General features: G+C 35.8%; 1 protein-coding gene across 2 annotated transcripts in view; it reads right to left on the bottom strand.

The window, feature by feature from the left end:
• PDS5A (PDS5 cohesin associated factor A) overlaps positions 1-21,293 on the bottom strand; it is a 144,712-nt gene that overhangs the window by 43,029 nt on the left and 80,390 nt on the right. For both annotated transcript variants that reach the window (XM_044224443.1, XM_044224444.1), the window contains exons 16-19: positions 21,008-21,147; positions 12,655-12,770; positions 3,678-3,783; positions 1,727-1,887 (exon numbers count right to left, since the gene is read on the bottom strand). In XM_044224443.1, coding sequence (XP_044080378.1) covers positions 1,727-1,887; positions 3,678-3,783; positions 12,655-12,770; positions 21,008-21,147 — 523 coding nt within the window. The remainder of the gene's footprint in view (positions 1-1,726; positions 1,888-3,677; positions 3,784-12,654; positions 12,771-21,007; positions 21,148-21,293) is intronic.

Here is a 21,293-nt window from a genome sequence, read left to right as displayed (position 1 = left end):
ATCCTAGTGTGCTATAATCTAATGATGCCATCAAGGTTATTGTTAAGGCCTGCATTGTTGTGTTTCTCTGCTTTTCAATGATTCTCCCCTTCCTTCCTCACTAGTCTTATGGATAAGAGGTTCTGGGGTGCCTGGGTGCCTCAGTGGTTAAGCATCTGCTTTCAGCTCAGGGATGGAGCCCCTAGTTTGGCTCTCTGCTCAGTGGGGAGCCTGCTTCTTCCTCTCCCTCTGCCTGCCGCTCTGCCTACTTGTGCTCTGTCAAATAAATAAATAACATCTTAAAAAAAAAAAAAAGATTAAGAGGTTTTATTCCTTGTGTCCAAAATTAACTATTCTATTTATCCCCATTTTTCCAACTGCTTCATTTGGGATGGAATTTCTTTAAGAATAAATCCTTTACCTTAAAAAAGGCTTCCCAAACTTGTTAAAAACTCACCAGAAACTTTATCCTACTGTGAAATTTTTTTTCTCAATGTACAAATATAAAGATTATTCTCCCTAGACTATAAACTCCTTGAGAACAGAGACTGTGATAATTCTTTTTAAAGATTTTATTTATTTATTTGACAGAGAGAGATCACAAGTAGGCAGAGAGGCAGGCAGAGAGAGAGGAAGGGAAGCAGGCCCCCCGCTGAGCAGAAAGCCCGATGCGGGACTCGATCCCAGAACCCTGAGATCATGACCTGAGCTGAAGGCAGCGGCTTAACCCACTGAGCCACCCAGGTGCCCGATAATTCTTTATTATTAGCCAGTACAGTTCTGAGAATGAAGAGGATGTACAAAATATTGATTTATTTCTCAAATGAAACTAATAGCTCACAAATTTAATAAAAACTAGGAGTCAGGAGTCCTCTTATCCTATTATTATCCTGTAAGGAAAAACTAGTTTGATTTGGATATATCTGCAACTATTTGCATATACCATGAACATGTGATTCAACAGCTATCAGCAAAGTGTTTTTCCTCCAAAAGACATCTCCCACATCTTTTGTCTAAATATAAACTCTGAGCACAAGTTTGATCCTAAGGCAACCTCTTTAAGATGCCAAAGCAAAAATATCAAAATGTATTTCATTCTTATGATGAAAGGGGAAAGGTAAGCTTGAGGGAGAGATCAAAACTATAAAAGACTGCTGCCAATAACCAAGCAGGTAATAAGATACGCTATTAAGCACACTACTTGATTATCCCATTCTTTGTTGAGACATGAAGGTAGCAGCTTTTGAATTTAAACCAGCTAGAGGGAAAAAAAATGAACATATATAGATAAGGAAGATATATTAATCAGAAACTTGAAATTCTGTGAAAACTCCTGAATATTAATATTTAAAAATAATCTTGTTATAAACAAAGTTTCAGTTTGTTCTGCCTAATTTCTTCTTCAGTTTGGTTTTTTAATGGTAGAGGAGTAACATGAGGCAGAGAAAAGATAAAACAAAGGATACCGAGAAGTAGTTTTTTTGTTTTGTTTTTTAAGAAGGCTCCAAGCCCAATGTGGGGGACTTCAAGTCATGACCCTGAGTTTAAGAGTTAGATGTTCTACTGACTGAGTCACCTAGTTGCCCCCAGACAAGTAGCTTCTAAGTAAAGTTCACTTTTCCCTCTCCTATCTTCCTCCATGGAAGGGAAAACTGCATGGTTCCCACACTTAAAAAAAATTTGTGTTAAAAAACAAAACAAAATAAAACAAACCCTTTGTGTTTATCATGAGAAAAAATATACTCACGATCGTATCTGGGGTAGGTCTGTTTCTATTTTGTGGCCTGTATTTCTAAAAATTTGTATAGCAGCTTCTGCTACCTTGTCATCTTCCATTCTGAGGCACTGTAACAGGGACTCATATGTCTCTGCAGAGTGGAACGAGGTAGGATGTGTGAAAGACAGAACCTGGAGGAACAGATACAACTTTAGAAGTATAGACAATGGTTTTAATCCATTAAAAGAAGGTAATTATTTTCTACTATAAATACAATTCAAAATACTGGGCTGCATATGCTAGCTATATAGAATAAAGATTTTATTTCATAGCTTCCTTTAAAATTTGTTGCATTTAATGAGACATTAGCAGAAATATCATGCATTAGATTCCTTAAGAGAGCTGATTTATATAGTCCCTGCCCTATTTTCTTCTTCCCCTCAGTCTATTCTGATACTGGGAATGCAGAAAACGTGGCTTCTTTCTTATGTGATGTGAACAAAATGTGAACACAAAGCTTTACTTCGCTGGCAAAAAGATTCTCTATAAGGGATATTTTAGGTGGAATCCATTACAAAAAGCTCACTGCTTGGAACTATAAGCAAGCCATAATTGTGAACTTTCATCATGATTACAAACATAAGTAATTATTGCCTTATTTATTTCTACATAAGTTCCAGTCTATCCCAAAGGAATGTACAGCAAGTTAGACATAATGTATCTGCAAAGTTTAATTTCCATGAAGTAGAAACAATTTAGTTAGCATAATATCAGGAATAAAGGCTAAAAGTGGAAAAGTGGGGTGCAGGGGATGGAGTATATAGTCTTCATTAACTTATTCAATAAGCACTTATTTACTCAGTTATAAAGTAAAGAGATGGTCTCATTTGGTTAGGTCCTTGTTGACAATACCTAGATAATATGTTGACATGTTAATAAATCGATAATATAAAACCTTATAAGTTTTACTTAGAAAAAAAATGGGAGAATCAAATTCGAAAAACTGAAGCAACCTATTAAAAATGTTTATCTTAAAGATTTCATTCTTAAAATTACTTTAAAAATGTAACCTCATCATTAAAAACATAATTAGAATTTTTCTTGCTAAGCATATAAATTCTTTCCATGAAATTATGTTTAAGACCATTCCAATACAATCCCATCACTCTCTTTTCTATCTCATGTTCACTGCACTGATTTGTCTTTTCTCACTTAGCTTATATATTTTAGTGATCTAAATGTTTCTTTGCCTTCCATTTCCTCTCCTCTTTACTCCATCTGATGAAAGCTCTGTCAAGTTCTGTTATAATATTAAAAGACAGAATAATAAACCCTGATAATACCTTTCTACTCCATCAGCGTTCCACAATCTAAAACCAACCTTGTTTCCTGTTACTCCTCAAAGCAATCCTTTTCTCTGCATAACTAGACTCCCAACAGTTCCTAAAGTATGCCAAGAATTATTTTCTTGTGTTTCTTTGTGCTGTGTTTCCCCTAGATTAAGTCATACCTTGTCCATAAAGTCTTGTTTGACCTGGCTTTTATTAATTGCTCTATTCTCTGAATTCTTTGGCATAAGAATATAAATATGATTAGAAATTTTAAAAAAATTCCCTGATCAGACAGATGCTATCATGTAATTCCTGCGAACATTTTCCTACTAGTCCAGATGAAAGGTAAGACTGGATTCTTTAGAACATACTATTATAAGCACATGTTAATAAATACAGGTATGCAAATGATGAATAAAACCGCAAACCCCCCAAATTATTATTTTATATAGTAAAACAATTATATTATAGTGTAAAATAAATACACTGTTTTTATAAACTATGATTTCTACCACAAATGTTTAATCTTTCAAATAGTTTCCAATGAAATAAAGCTCAACCCTTGCATATCCTTTCTCTTTTTTGTATATCCTTAAGGGAGTTCAAATTAAAACTGGAAAGGCATGGAGACAAAATTATCTCAAAAGTACCTTAAGAAGCTCAAGTCCTGAACGAATAGCTGTATCTGGACTTACACCCTCCTCTTCATCATCTGCTGTCCCCTCTATTGATTTATTCATCAGTTTTACCAGTGCACTATTAAAAGGAGAAAAATCTAAATTAGTAACCTTACTAGATTAGTAACTGTATCCTAATTGCCTTGTGGCAGAATACACATGGAATCTAAACATCAGATACAAACATGCTCCTGGAGGTAAAAGTTATTTTGTAACTTTTTAAACTTTGCTCCCTTTTTGACAGCTGAGCTTATTTTTTTAGTTTCTCTCCCCACACCACCTTCCAAACTCCATGTGTAACTCTACTGCAAACCAACACAACTGAAATTAAAGGACACATACTGGAAATATAATTTAAATTAATATTGACTTCTATATATAAAGGTATCATTTACAATCTTAGGAAAAACAATAGATGGCTGTTGCTAAATGAGCAAATGACAATTCACTCAAAGCAAAATGTTGACAAAGATGTTTAAATTAATCTGATAATTAATTTACCAAATCAGTAATTACATTCCTAGAAACTCATAGCAAAGAAGCAGTTCATCAAAAGCATCATGTTATATTCATAAATAGGCCCATCAATTAAAAACCATTTAGTTAGAAAAATACAGACTCTAAGGGGCACCTGCACTTTGATGTTCATAAGCAGCATTATCAACAACAGCCCAACTGTGAAGAGAGCCCATATGTCCATCCGCGGGAGAATGAATAAAGAGGTGGTACATATAGAACACAGAGTATTACTCAGCCATCAAAAGAATGAAATCTTGCCATTTATAATGATGTTGATGGAACTAGGGTGTATTATGCTAAGTGAAATAAATCAGAAAGACAAATACCATACGATTTCATTCATACGTAGAACTTAACAAACAAAACAAACGAACATATGTGAAGGGAAAAGAAAAAAAAAAAGAGAGACAGACAAACTGTAAGAGACTTTTAACAATAAAGAACACACTCAGGGGCGCCTGGGTGGCTCAGTGGGTTAGGCCGCTGCCTTCGGCTCAGGTCATGATCTCAGGGTCCTGGGATCGAGGCCCACATCGGGCTCTCTGCTCAGCGGGGTGCCTGCTTCCTCCTCTCCCTCTCTGCCTGCCTCTCTGCCTGCTTGTGATCTCTCTCTGTCAAATAAATAAATAAAATCTTTAAAAAAACAAAACAAAAACAAAAAAACAAACAAACAAAAAAAGAACACACTCAAGGTTGATGAGGAAGGTGGGTGGAAGATGGGCAGGATGATCGGGATAAGGTGGCCACTTGTGATGAGCACCTGATGTTGTATGTAAGCCAGGAGTCAATAAATTCTACTCCTGAAACCAGTACTGCATGTATGTTAACTAACTAGAATCTAAATAAAAATTTAAAAAACCACTTAATTGTCCAACATTATCGAATTAGTTTTTCAAACATACCTAACCACCACAAAGCAATATTACTTAGTCAATAAAAATCAGGCTTGTAGCAACATGGTACTATTTTAAGTAAAAGGAGACGTGATTTTTAGTTTTGAGACTGTGTCCTCAAACTGAAGATAATACTACCTTATTTTGAAGGACATTAAATATTACAGCAAATAGCCTAGTACATAGCAAATATTTAACAAATGGAAGCTAATGATAAAAGTTTTAGGTTAAAAATTTTCTTTGGAAAAACATGCATATTTTAAATTATTTAAAAAATTTTAAGTACAAAATATATAAGAAGCACAGATGCATCCTTTATACAATTTAAACCTCTTTTGGTACTTTTGTTTCCTTTTTACATCACAAGAATAATTTAAAAACCTTAAATATCTTCAATTAATAAAAAACTTTTTTTTTAAGAAAACAAATTAGGGAGGTGTGTAAACATTAGCCTGAAATATAATTTATCATATTATTCACCTATTTAAAATGTGTAATTCAGTGGTTTTTAGTGTACAGTCATAGGGTCGTATAACCATTACCACAATCTAATTTTAGATTTCTTCCCATCCCCCCCAAAAAAACTCTTTTCCAAAGGAGTCACCACTATGTACTTGTACCTCCTCTAGCCCTAGTCATCTACTAATCTACCTTCCGCTGCTATACATTTGCCGATTCTGAATATTTCATATAAATAAAATATAATATATGGTCTTCTGTGACTCCTTTCACTTAGCGAACTGTTCTTAAGGTTTTTTCATGCTGTAGTATGCATCAGTATTTCATTCACTTTAATCCTGAATACTTTTCCAGTATATGAATATAAGACAATTTACCCGTTCATCAACTGATAGACATTTGTGTTGTTTCCACTTTTTTGGCTATTATGAATAATGTTGCTATAAACATTCATATACAGGTATTGGCATATATTTTCATTTCTCTTGGTCATATATACAGGAGTGGAATTGCTGGTAGCTATAGTAACTTTCTGTTTTATCTTTTTTTTTTAAAAAAGATTTTATTTATTTATTTGACAGAGAGAGATCACAGGTAGGCAGACAGACAGGCAGAGAGAGAGAGAAAGAGGGAAGCAGGCTTCCCGCTGAGCAGAGAGCCTGATGTGGGACTTGATCCCAGGACCCTGAGATCATGACTTGAGCCGAAGGCAGCGGCTTAACCCACTGAGCCACCGAGGTGCCCCCTGTTTTATCTTTTTGATGAGCTGCCAAACTGTTTTCCAAAGCCGCTCTATCGTTTTACAGTCTCACGGGCAATATATGAGGGTAACAATTTTTTTTACATCTTTTTCAACTCCTCTTTTTGATTACAGCCATACTAGTGAGTGTAAAGCGGTGTTTCATTGTGTGTACGCATACACATATAAACTTTTATTTTTATTTTTTTTTTAAGATTTTATTTTATTTATTTGAGAGAGAGAGAGAGTGAGAGAGAGCATGAGCGAGGAGAAGGTCAGAGGGAGAAGCAGACTCCCCATGGAGCTGGGAGCCTGATGTGGGACTCGATCCCGGGACTCCAGGATCACGCCCTGAGCCGGAGGCAGTCGTTTAACCAACTGCGCCACCCAGGCGTCCCGCATACACATATAAAAATATTCCCACCTCTGCACAAAAAAATTGCCTTATGTCCCCTTATGTGGTCAATCAGTCTCCTTTTTCCATGCTGGCAATCACTGATCTAGTTTCTGTCACTATAATTTTACCACCTCTAAAATTTCATTTATTTTGTGACTTGACATTTTTTATGTGACGTAATTCTTTTGATATTCCTTCATGTTGTTGAGTAGAATCAGCAGTTTATTCCTTTCTACTGCTGGAAAGTATTATATCGTATGGATATATCACAGTATGATTATCTAATTACCAATAGATGGACATTAGGTATTCCTAGTTTAAAGATAAAAATAAAGCTGCTATATACAATTAAGTATATGTACTTACGGCAATTTATGCTTTTTTTTTCTTGTAGGCAATATCTAGTATTGGGATTCCTGAGTCACATGGTAACATTATATGTCTATTTAATGTTAAAACAAACTGTCTCCTGTATCATCAACCCTTGGTATGGACAGTTATCTTTAATTTTAGCCATTCAAATGATTGTACAGTGTTATTCCTCATTGTAATCCAGATTTATATTTCTCTAATGAGGAATAATGTTCACTGTCTTTTCCTGTACTTATTTCCTATTTGTGTGTCTTACTTGGTGAAGTCTGTTCAAATCTTCTGTCCATTTTTAAATTGTATTGTTTGTCTTACTGAGTAGTAAGAATACTTTCTATATTCTGGATATAATCTTTTATCAGATATATACTTTGCAAGTCTTTTCTTCCAGTCTGTAGCTTTGCTTTTCTTTCTCATAATGATGTCTTGCAAAAAGGAGAAAGTATTTAATTTTCTTTCACTGCTTGTGCTTTTTATGTCCCATTTAAGAGATTTGTTCACCCCATACTTTGTTTTAAAAGTTTTATTAGCTCTGACATATTGTTTTAAAAAGTTATTTTTAATTTGAGAAAAATATTTTGAATTAAACTTTGTTAGGTAGAAATGCTATAAAATGATACTTGTATTTAATAAGATTATAAATGTGTTTTAAAATTTTATAAATGTATCTGATTATTTGTAAGAGGTCAGCCATGCACTTACTTAGTAAGTTTTACTGACTACCTATTACGTGCCAAGTCTTAGGATCTGTCCTGAAAATATAGTGCAAAACAAGACAGGCATAATCTTTTTTCATTATAATGTGGGCTGATCACCATTATGAGTTGGGCTATAAGTATTGAAACCAGGACTATAGTCCTTCCTCTTATTAAAGTACTTTCATTTCTAAATTAGAGAAATAATACATACTTCATATACTTTACAGGGGTATCATGCAGCAAAAGATTATTACCAATTCGAGTACATGTTCAAAACTGCTTGGGAAATCTATGTGTCTCTTTCTCTTCTATGCTGTATAACAATGGATACAAATTTTCACCATTTTACCTCAAGTCTAAATCCTTCCACTGAGCAGACTACCTACTTTACCTTTAACCTAACAGAGAATAATGGAGGCCCTGAGTGAAAACCAGTTTTCTATACCCCTACCTTCTCACTTCCTCTAATTTGAATCTATTATTTTTTTTCAAGTCATAGGTGAAGATTTCCTTCTTCCTGTTCCTCTTCTTTAGGGATGTTGCACTATCATAATTCTATTCTCCTTTCCCCGTCTTCAACCTCTCTTCTTTTCTATTAGTACCCCTGAAAGGTATTTCAATATTCAAAATTCCTTCATTAAAAACAACAAAAGATCCTTCAAGTTCACTCCCTTCCCATCATCTCATTTTTCTCCTTTACTTTTTATAGCTGAACTGTCTACAGTGGCTGTCCCACATCCCTATTTATCTCCTAAAGCAGAGTTTCAAAGTGTGACAAGGTGTTTTTCCCCTTTGATTTTCTCATACCTAAAGGTTGCTAAGTGAAACCTACTGGGATCCTGTTGAGTCAGGCCAGTTACCTCTGAGCTTGGGCAGTCTCCTCTGCTCAAATATTATCATTTTCTCTGTGTATCATGATGTGGATGTTAAGAAGGACTACCCTAAGCTCTTCTCAATAGTTGAGTCATCTGGGCTTGCCCTTGCTCCCCCAAAGAAACTATTCTGGCCATTGTGATGTTTCTCCTTTTTCTAAATCCAATGGATGCTTTTTAGTATCTATTTTACTTCTGGGTAGCATCTGACCCCTCCAGCTTTTAGTCTGTCTTTTTTGTTATCACTCTTTTCCAATTTTTCTTCCACTTTTGGCCATGCCTCCTTAAAAAATTTTTTTTTAATTGAAGAATTGTCATATGATATTATAGGAGTCTCAGGTATAAAGCATAATGATTTGGAATTTATAAACGTTACGAAATGGTCACCACAGTAAGTCTAGTTACCACCTGCCATCATACCACAATGTTAAAAATTTCTAAGAATTTGATGAATTTCTTATCTTCTGCCACCCTCTTAATTTTCCTTAGGATTCAGTCCTCACCTTTTTCTTTTTAAAATTTACGCTCTCCCTGAGGTTTCAACCATTACTACAATCACTACTTCACTCTCAACCATTATCCAAAGACAAATAACTAACTGGACCATGCATATGTGTATTTGTATAAACACAAATCTGGAGAAAATATACTAAAGAAAAATTGGTTATATTTAGGATGATTTTCTATTATCTTCATTCCTTTCTTCCAAAGTCCTTCCTTATGGTTAAAAGTACATGCAATTTTCTAACTACTTCTTGATTCCTTCTGCCTTTGTTTTGTCTAATTTTTCTTCCTAGAATAGCTACTACTGTTCATTTAGTAATTACGGTGTGTGAGGCATTGTGCTAAGTATTTTATATATCTATGTCATTTTAAGCCTCTCAACAATTCCAGTTGTTACTGTAATATATTCTTCTTCTTTTAAAGGTAAGAAAATTAAAGCTCAGAGCAGCTTAAATAATCTACCCAAGGACACAGGGCTAGTGGCCTGGGCTGCTTTTCCCCTGCAATCTTTACCTGGCTACCCTCCATAAAACCTACTGATCTATTTCAGAGCCTTCTCAACAACGAATCCATCCTACACAATTTGGGTTATCTAACTATCCTTCTCCAGTTTACCCAATGTATTTCACAAACTGCTCCATCAAATATATGTTACGTGAATAAGTAAACCATCTATTCATAATTTAATAGTCCATGAAGATTTAATTACACAGAAAGAATATCATATGACATATATATTTCTCATTAAAATTAATAAATTGGAATTTTGCATAAAATTAGTCTCTCAGAAACCCTAAGTTGATTTCTCTGAGCCTAAACACCTATGACGTTACTGAAAAAACTGAGTTTTTGGTCTTTTAAGACTGGAAATTAACCACTGGCTTATAATTTTACAAAAGTAATGAAACCCTATGAAGCTTCATGGGAACAAACAGCAAATGTCCTTATACGTCTCTTTCACAGTCAATACACAGGCAAAAGTACTACTTACATGTATTACATCCTTGATTTACCCCATTAGAATTAAACAACACAGAACAAAGGACACTGACATCAAAATAATAAATCTGGTGAGAATGTAAATGGTATGGCCACTGTAGAAAACAGTATGGAGTTTCCTCAAAAAATTAAAAAATAGGGGCGCCTGGGTGGCTCAGTGGGTTAAGCCGCTGCCTTCGGCTCAGGTCATGATCTCAGGGTCCTGGGATCGAATCCCGCATCGGGCTCTCTGCTCAGCAGGGAGCCTGCTTCCTCCTCTCTCTCTCTGCCTGCCTCTCTGCCTACTTGTGATCTGTCTCTGTCAAATAAATAAATAAAATCTTAAAAAAAAAAATTAGAGCCTTCATAACAAATTTATTAAAAAAAAAAAATTAAAAAATAGAAATACCATATGATCCAATAATTCCACTACTGGGTAATCACCCAAAGAAAATAAAAACACTAATTTGAAAAGATATATGCACCCTTTTGTTTACTGCAGAATTATTTATAATAGCTAAGATATAGAAACAACCTAAATGTCCACTGACAGATGGACACACACACACACACACACACACAGAGGAATGTTATGCAGCCATAAAAAGAGACAAGGTCTTGTCATTTTCAGCAACAGGAATGGACCTAGAGGGTACTATGCTAAGTGAAGTAAGTCAGACTGAGAAAGACATAAACCAGATGATTTACTAATATGCGGAATCTAAGAAAAAAAATAAACAAAAAGCAGAATCAGACCTATAAATACAGAGAATTGATGGTTGTCAGAGGGAAGACGGATGGAGGGATGGGCAAAATGAGTGAAGAGGAGTGGGAGATATAGGCTTCTAGTTACGGAATAAGTCATGGGAATAAAAAGTACAGCATAAGGAATATAGTTCATGTACATACAATATCACTGTATGGTGATACATGGGAGCTACATCTGTGGTGAGCCATTGATAGAGAGATGTTCAATCACTATGTCGTACAGCTGAAACTAATGTAAAATTGTGTTTTGAAGTAGACCCAAATAAAAAAAATTAAAAATTACTTCCATCCTGTGGAAAAATAAACAAATAAAATCTATGGTTTTTGTCATTACCCAGCTGTGAACAAACCACTTATTCTCTAAAATCCTTAGTTTTATTCACAAGTAAGAAAATTAAGTAAAAAGGAATTATCAGTTAATGAGAAAAAAGAGACAAATATTGCTGTCATTAGCTGAATTGTGTACTGTTGAAGTCTAACCTCCAGTACCTAATGCGATTATACTTGAAACAAGGACCTTAAAAGATATAATAAAAAAATGAAGTGAAATGTGGGGAGCACTATCCAATGACTATAGTCCTTATAGGAAGAAAAGATTAGAACACAGACAATGTGAGACCTTGTGAGGAGACCGCGAGAAAGAGGCCATCTGCAAGTCAAGGCTTCAGAAGAAATCAAACTTGCAGACACCTCTATCTTGGACTTCTAGCCTCCAAACTGTGAGAAAATTAATTTCTGTTGTTTAAGTCACCCAGTTTGTGGTATTTTGCTATGGCAGCCCTAGAAAGTCAAAACAACTGGCATTTCAATACAACAAAAGCAGTAGTTCACATATCATGAAATAACTAATAGCTAGAACCAGCTCCTCTAATCCAAGGCTGTTTAAAAAGAGAACCAGGGTAGGAGGTTGGGGGAACCAGGTGGTGGGTACTGGAGAGGGCACAGATTGCATGGAGCACTGGGTGTGGTGCAAAAAACAATGAATACTGTTACGTTGAAAAGAAATTAAACAACAACAACAACAACAACAACAAAATAAAACACATTCAAAAAAAAGAGAGAGAGAGAGAACCAATAAAACCAAACCAAACCAAGAGGGAGAGAGAATCAGTTAAGTGCTTTGTAATAACCCAACATGAAAACGAAGACATATGGCTTATCTATTAAGCCAGGCTGCTTAGTGTTACATGTTATCTCTGATTCTCATAATCATCCAACAGGGAGCTATGACAAACATATTGGAGTTAAAAATAAAATGAAAACTCAGATAAATTACTGGGCTTCTTCCAAAGCCACAAAACTGGTATGCATTAGACACCGGTTATAAAACCAGATTAGTCTAAGGGGAACTTGTGCTCTTTTCAAAATACTATTGTTTTCACATATTTCAAGTAAACAAGGATATATACTAAAGGAATGTTGTGTGGCCATCAAAATGGTAAAGAAAACTCAAAGACAGACTGATAGCCTACAGATTCAAAATTTTCTTTCTCCATTCTTGATGTTCTAGGTTTTCTTTAATGAGCACATACAGGCTAAAGATAAGAACCCTTACAAAATAAAAAAGCACTGAAGTAAGCCAATGACCAGAAAACAAGCAGGCCCTTCTTTCAACTTCAATAATACATCCTTCTGCCATTAAAAAGGCATACAGGGGAACTTTTTAGGTTTTCTTAGGGACCCAGAATTTAAACTTGTAACACTGTGGTTTCAGATTATGTTCTATTTTTGAGTGAATATATTTTCTAGCTTACCTTATGGCTTCTGAATCAATGTGCACAGGTGCAATTCTTTCCAACAGAAATTTGACCATCTCTAGAAAAGGATTTGTTGGCTGCTTAGGATTTGCAAGTTTTCGAGCTATTTCTCTCTGTAGAAAGGAAAGATTTTACCGTAAGTGTGATTTTTCAAAATAAGAATGATTATAGGTAACAAAAGCATTTAAAGATCCAAAACCAGCAGAATCTGCTTTAGACCTGACTAAATTTCTGTCTTAAATCCTGACTAAAATTATATACTCACCAGGTAATCAATGCAAAATCTGGACTGTGGAGAACAGAAAGGGGATGACACGGTATGACTTATGCTTTCTTTCTCAAATTTCTCCCATGAAGTTATTGCTTAGTAAACAATCCTTTTTGATGCTTTACTTTTAAAAGTTAAAAATTTAAACTTTCATGGGTATGTCTTACTAGTTAATTTCAAAATTTATTTCAAACTAATAAACATGTTTATTTCATAATAATTTTGTAATATGTGTTTTATGTCAGTTAGTGATTTGTTTTTTTAAAGAGGGGAAGATTCGTAAGTACATAATTTTTTAGCACATAAAGTACTAATAGTTTTACAAAAAGTAAAAAGTAGTACATAAGTAAAAGTAAAGGTAGTACATAAAGTTTTTTAGTTCTCAAAGAGCATAGCTGATTTCAAAGACAGTGGTATTCCATCAAATATCTTCTACAAAAACACATTATTGAAAGAATTTCTAAAATATATAGAGCGTCCAAAGAGAAGGTTAAATTTACAAAGTGCTGGGCACTGGGGAAAGAAGTTTAATAACGAGGCCTTTAATTGATATCTGTAATAAGTAAATGCAAATTTTGTCTGAGAGTTTAAGCACATTAACAGTGCTTTCCAAAATATAAAAGCACTAACAAATAATAGTCACTTTTCATTAAAAAAAAAAAAAAAAAAGAAAAAAAACCCCAAACCCCAACATTGGTGATGCATGTTCAGAGGGAAAAGGGGAAAAGGAAAAAATTCCTACTGTAGTTTCAGTGACATCTTGACATAAATTAATTATAAAAATATTAAATTAGATACCATCCATATTTGTTAGCAGAGCATGTCTTGGGAAAATTTCTTAGTCTTTAAGAGATGCCTGATTTATTTTGCAAGCTGTAACCAACTCAGCAAAATTTTAGCATTTGAGAAAATAAAAATATTTCAGTTAGAGTTCAGTCCTTACATACTTTGCTCTAACCCATTGGTATATATTTTAAATCTGAATTCAAGTACGTTACTATCTTTTGAAATCAAACTTATTTTGTGTGGATCTCCCTAAAAGGAGATTTTTTTCCTAGTAAAAAATTATAAATGCTTTAACCCAAGATAAAGTCAGTGATCATTTAATAACAAATAAATCTATTGGAAAATTGCTAGACAAACTATAAAGTCAGTACTTTGGAAAAGATTAGTAAAAAAGGAAAAACTAGGCATTAGGAGAAACAGTAATGGTGGAAAAAATAGAAGGAAATGTTAAAGGGAATAAGAGTAATTCACAATTACCTAATCAGTCATAACACTATAAAATACACGTAGGTACATAAATAATAACACTAGACACAATAAACTTTTATTTTTTTAAAGTAAAACTTTAAAGTATATTTAAAGTTGGGCATAGAGCCCAACATGGGGCTTTAACTCATGACCCTAAGATTAAGATTTGAACTGAGATCAAGAATGAGATGATTTACCCGACTGAGCCCAAGCATCTGACAAAATTAACTTTTAAAACGTGATGTTTTTGTATTCCAATATAACCTTACATTTAAGTAATCCCTCATAACAATATTTTAATGCATGCAATATTTAGGTATTCTCACCTAACAGTGATATGTAATAATCTTAAGTGATACTAGGGATAAGCAGCAAGCTAAATTAGTTTGTGACAAAAAAACCAACTAATTAGTTTGTAGCAACAAATCAACAGTTTCCTTATATTCTTTTTTTTTTTTTTAAATTTTATTTATTTATTTGACAGAGAAAGATCACAAGCAGGCAGAGAGGCAGACAGGCAGAGAGAGAAGGAAGCAGGCTCCTGGCTGAGCAGAGAGCCCGATGCGGGGCTCGATCCCAGGACCCTGGGACCATGACCTGAGCCGAAGGCAGCGGCTTAACCCACTGAGCCACCCAGGCGCCCCCTCCTTATATTCTTTACACAAGAAAAAAAAGTATACCCACACATACTTTCATGCATAAACAAGAAATTTTATAACTGAAAAGTAGTTGACATAGCTTCAAACAGAAGTAATCATTTGTAATCCTTTTAGGAAATGACAGCGGAAAGAATAAAGAAAATGAATTATTTCTGCATCCCTGACAATATTTCCAAAATTTCTCACCAACTCCAGTAACAACGCAGATTGATACTACTACTGATATTTACTAATTACATAAATTATTTAGTATTTTAAGTACCCTTAACAAGTATCAAGGAAATACAGAAATAGTCCCTATTCTCTTTTTAAAGATTTTATTTGAGAGTACCTGAGTTCAAGAACAAGTGGGAGAGGGACAGAGGAAGAAGCAGACTCCCTGTTGAGCAAGGAGGCAGAGGTAGGCCTTGATCTGGGGACCCTGTGATCATAACCTGAGCCGAAGTCTGACACTTTACCGAATGGCCCAACCTCTATTTTAACAAGCTTACAATTCATTAATTTTGTTATTACAAAATAGCTTAAAAAGTCTGCATCTGGGGGTGCCTGGGTGGCTCAGTGGGGTAAGCCTCTACCTTTGACTCAGGTCATGGTCTCAACGTCCTGGGATCGAGCCCTGCATAGGGCTCTCTGCTCAGCAGGGAGCCTGCTTTCCCTGTCTGCCTGCCTCTCTGCCTACTTGTGATCTCTCTCTCAAATAAATAAATAAAATCTTTAAAAAAAGAAGTCTGCACTATATATCTTTTGTTCTTCATACATTTTTCTTTTCTCATTTTGACAATAAAAAAATGTTTGCTTAAAAAAAAAAAGTATTCTTTCACATACAGTGTTCCCTCGCATATTCTGTCTTCCTAATCAAAATGTCCCATAAGAGGATTTTACAGTATCAATATTTTTTGCAGCTGGAAACAGTAAAACTAGATAAAGGCAAATTCTCATCAGAAGCAGTTTCTAAGGGTTTAACTTTCATGTTACAGTGACCTGTTGTTTTTGGTTCCTGGAGAGATAGAGATGGGTGAGTTTCCCCCACCAATAAGCAATTCTCCAGACACAAGCAGGATGTCCTACAATTCAGCTCAATTCTGATACTGTCTACCCTGACGTAGCATGGTTTGGTTCCCAGAGGTTAAGAGTTCAGTCTTAAGGGACTGCTTCCCCCCAACTCCCAGACATCAGTCGAAAGCCCAGGTTGTTACCTACACTTCCGACCAACCGGCTGTAAATCTAGGTTCCCACGATCCCCTCCTTCTTGGGGTTTGATGAACTCGCTAGAGTAGTTCATAAAACTCAGAGCAAAATTTACTTCCCAGATTACTGGTTTATTATAAAAGGATGCAGAACTAGGGAAGAGCCAGAGGGAAGAGATACACAGGACAAGGTATGTGGAAAGGACAGAGAACTCCTAATCCCTCCGTGAGCCTGTCCCTCTCCCCAAATCTCCACATGTCCACCAACCTGGAAGCCTCACTGAATCTTGTCTTTCTTGTTTTTAATGGAGGCTTCATTACATAGGTTTGATGATCAAATCATTGGCAACTGGTGGCTGAACTCAATTTCCAGCCCCTCTGTTCTTCCAGGATGTCAGAGGGTAGTAGGAATGATAGTTCTGACCCTCTAATCATGTGATTGGCTAGGCAGGGAAGCAGTCCCCACTCTTAGGTGAGTTGCCAAAGGAATCCATTAACATAACAAAAGACAACTTCCCATCTCTCAGCACTCAGGAAATTAAAGGGTTTTAGATCTGTGCCAGAAATGGGGGACAAGACCCAATATATATTTCTTACCATAAATCATCACGCCTCGTATCATTCTCACTGAACCATAGAAAGGTTAAATTAAAACAGGATGCACATGATGATTGTTACTAAATAGCGCAAGTTAGCATCTCTCTCCTTTTGTTCTTCTTTACTTCTTCCAGGAACTATACCTATGTTAATATATACCAACCAGCCTTAAATTTCAGACTTCTAAACACAGCTGCTGCAAGGCCACACACTGTTACCTTCTCCTACCCTTCAAACATATTCTCTGCTAACCAGTCACTAAGCTAGAAATACAGCAGTCATTCTTGATGTAGTGGTCTAATCCCCACTCGCCCTTTAAGATTCAATTCCGGAATCACTTATTCTAAAATAAGCTATTCCCATCTCCACCCCTGCTGTTCCTTTCTGTTACCAAAGTGCATGATTCTATCAGAATACTTACCACATCCTATTCTCTATTGAAATATTTGCCTGCCTCTGTCACCTAAACTGCAACTTCAGTGAGAGACCATGTACAATACAATTTACTAAATCCATGTAGTAATCTACAATGGTGTCCCTTGATCAAGGGACAACACAAAATTTGGCCTTCAGAAGATACAATGCACATTCAGATAACTCTGCAGGGAAGGGTTTTTTAAGGTGTGGTCCATGAAAGACTGGTATCAGAATTACTTTAAGACTGTTAAAAAGATGGAAATTTAGGATCTCTACCCACTTATTTTAAGAATTCCTAGTGTTCATTTTAAGTATCTAACCCACAAGAATTACTTTTCATTTGCATCTCACAGGGTAGTGCAAGAGAGCTTGTATTAGGTCATATACAAAATTTCATCTTATCTTATTCTAACAATCTTATGATGTTGGTAATATTTATAGGTGAAGAAAAAGGAAGCTCAGAAATATTGAGTAACTCACCAACAGTCACAATGGTAGTATATAGCACAGCTGAAATTCAAAGCTAGGACTGTCTCAAATGTTCAATTAATAAGCTTCCTGGAAAATCTTGAAGTTTAGCTCATAGGGAGGTGCTACAGCATAAAAGAGCAAGCAGAACTCATGCTATAGCAAATATGTGATCCGTCTCTAGGACCAAGGTGTGGAAACTCAAAACCTGAAGTCCAAAGGGAAAGCCAATCTATCCAGCACGTATCATAATACCATTGCTCATTCTCTCTCATTACAGCATCATGTATACATGTATTAATCCACAGTATGTGTCTATTACTCCTTGCTCAAAGTGTTTGATCTCTATTCCCACAAATTCTGTTACTGAGTAATGGTCACCTCTTGAGAAGTGACTGTCATTTAGAAAAAAAGGAAGTGGGGCGCCTGGGTGGCTCAGTGGGTTAAGCCGCTGCCTTCGGCTCAGGTCATGATCTCAGGGTCCTGGGATCGAGTCCCGCATCGGGCTCCCTGCTCAGCAGGGAGCCTGCTTCCTCCTCTCTCTCTCTGCCTGCCTCTCTGCCTACTTGTGATCTCTCTCTGTCAAATAAATAAATAAAATCTTTAAAAAAAAAAAAAAAGAGAAAAGAAAAAAAGGAAGTGGTAGTATATACACATTAGCAGGGGACAGAAAGAGATTCTCAGAGATGGAACAAAAGCTACATAGAGCGACAGAAAGTAAATTTTGTGATTTCTTTCTTTTTTTTTTGGGGAAGATTTTATTTATTTATTTGGCAGAGAGAGACACAGTGAGCGAGGGAACACAAGCAGGGGGAGTGGGAGAGGGAGAAGCAGGCTCCTTGCTCAGCAGGGAGCCTGATGTGGGGCTGGATCCCAGGAGCCTGTGATCATGACCTAAGCAGAAGGCAGACACCCAACGGCTGAGCCACGCGGGTGCCCCAGTGTTTGCATAATTCTTCTTTGTTCTTTTCTTAAAACTTCAGAATGAAACTGTCAGGGAAAGAGGAATGTGATACTAGACGGTATATGTTAACCAGTACCAGCAGCCCTTGTGGATAAAGACAAAATGATATAGAGATTCTGGAAAACAGCAAAAACTTTAACAGTAGTCATTTTCCTGAGAATTTAAAGGGTATTATAAGTCCTATTTTATACTCAAGAATATACAGATAAGTTAAATAATGTGCTCAGAATACACAATGTAATGTAAAAGCCAGAAATTACTGTGAAATATCCATCAAAGAAAATAATCTAAAAAACATGAATAGCAGAAATTTTTTCTTCTAGAATAGAGTTCTATTAGCTATTCTGTGGTCCATTACTTAAAATATCCTCAGAATAACCGCCCCCCTTCAAACCCACCAAAAAGTATCATTACCGCGCTCTTCCTAGTGCAACCGTGGTCCTTGTATCTACTTTGTAGGTTGCTAAAACCAGGAGTGCTGACTGGCTGCACTGCAGGGCCATGGTATTCATCCTGAGATATTTTGGTTCCAAACATCTGTTTTACATATACTTTTTGGATTTGGAAACTCTTAAGATATTTATGGTCTGACAAATAGTAGGAATTCATGTTATTTGCAGTTTTTTCAAACTCAAGCTCAATTTCTGTTTTCTCAGACCAAAACACCCCTTGATTGTTCTTTCTCAAGGTCATTTGTTGAGCAGTACTCAGTTTGTACTGGCTCCTCCTACAAACAATGGAATGTATAGAAAGAACACTATTGAGGACTTGTAAGATCTAGACTCTACCTGCAGATCAGCTACTATCACCAGCTGAAACCTTAAAATTCACTGTCTTTTATTTGCAAAATGAGGTAAACCTGTAAAATGAAATCCCCTTCTTTCTTTTTTTTTTTAAAGATTTTATTAATTTGAGAGCGTGAGAGCGAGTGAGCGAGCACGTGTAAGCCAGGAGAGGTGCAAAAGGAGAGAGAGAATCTCAAGCAGACTCTGTACTGAGCGCTGAACCCCATGTAGGACTCCATCTCACAACTCTGAGACCATGACCTGGGCCAAAATCAAGAGTTGGACATTTGGGCGCCTGGGTGGCTCAGTGGGTTAAGCCGCTGCCTTCAGCTCAGGTCATGATCTCAGAGTCCTGGGATCGAGTCCCGCATCCGGCTCTCTGCTCAGCAGGGAGCCTGCTTCCTCCTCTCTCTCTCTGCCTGCCTCTCTGCCTACTTGTGATCTCTCTCTGTCAAATAAATAAATAAAATCTTTAAAAAAAAAAAAAAAAAGAGTTGGGACATTTAACCCACTGAGCCACCCTAGTGCCCTTAAAGCAACTATTTCTAAGGTCTTTTCAAAATATTTCATTCTATGATCCTATTTCATTAGTAGATATCCTGCAGGACACAGTACTCTAGAACTAGAATACTAAATGCCAAAGACATAAATGCAACCTTTTAACTGTTTTCAGCAAACCACCCTGCTCCGAAGGGCAAAAGCAGAGGCAGTCTGAGCACCTGGCATCTCCTCATCCCTAGGCGGAAGAGGAGTCCACTGTTCTCTTCCCTAAATTAGCTTCCCCTCATCTCTTCCTAATCCTTATTTTTTAAAAAATCCACTTAGAGACCTAATATTCCAAGAATGAATAAAAAATACCTATTCCATGCTCTCAGACCACTTTGTATATACATCTATTATAGTCCTCATCACTTTATACACAAATAATAATTGCACTCTAATTCTTTCTAGAACAAAGTTAGACATAAATATCTGAAATAATTTTCTTTTCTCTTACTCAGCTCTGTAAGCCTGGTCCCAAACACAGTAGTTGTAACATATGTAATACAACGGAAATATAATTTATTTAAATCCTAAAGGGCAGTGCAGGGCCAGGCATTAGGATATATATGCACAGATAGACCCACTAATTTTCTAATCATCTTATGAGTTTTTTAATGTTTATAGATGAGAAAAATGAGGCTACAAAATACTGAAGAACTTACTAAAGGTCACACTGGTAGTTAATGGTACAGCTGAAATTCAAACACAGAAAAATGCTGAATAAATGAATGGATGAAGTTTTCCTTCCTGATATTTTCCATGAATACTGGTTTTCTATAAAATAAAGAATCCAGGAATAGAATGAAGACAAAAGCCTAAAAGGAATTACCTTATCTATAAATGCATATATGGCAATGTAACTGCTGCTCATTTATTGACAAGGGTTACTTCTATGCTAATACGTGAGTGAAGAAAATGCATACATACATACGCATTTAGAAAATTCTATTTACTACTAAATAAAAAGCATACTGTCCTGCTCAATTCCTAGGACCAACCTCCCTGGCTTAGTTCTCTTGTGTTTTTCCTGGAATTTGGCTAAACAGTAGTAAGAGAGCTAAGCTAACCACAGATATACTTCCAGATAATTTTGAGTTCACAATATTATTAAATTAACACAAATAATTTATGTAAAGCAGACTTTAATAAAATATAAATTTCAACAAAGCAAAGCTAAAAGAACATGTGTAGAAGTATAATTTACTAACCACACAAACATCTGCCTGTTTGCATGAACAGGTTGGGCTGATTAATAACTCCAGCTGAGATCGTAATTTTTCATCATCACCAAGAACCTGGTTAAATTTCTTCACAAAATCTTGTGCTTTCCCAGGGTCAGGCAAATTCTCTGTAAAATTGAAAGAGAATCAGTATTATAAAAGAAAAACTACGAAACTAAAAGCAAGCTCTCTTAAAAATTATGCTGAGCTATCAAAAAATAATCAGCCTCACTTGTTCTTAGAAATTAAGATGATTACTTTCCTTTACTTAGTA

Source organism: Neovison vison, chromosome 11 (genome assembly GCF_020171115.1).
Source record: "Neovison vison isolate M4711 chromosome 11, ASM_NN_V1, whole genome shotgun sequence".
In the NCBI taxonomy this organism is placed as follows: Eukaryota; Metazoa; Chordata; class Mammalia; order Carnivora; family Mustelidae; genus Neogale; species Neogale vison.
The sequence above is the reverse complement of the archived record's forward strand: the minus strand, read 5'-3'. Positions and strand labels throughout refer to the sequence as shown.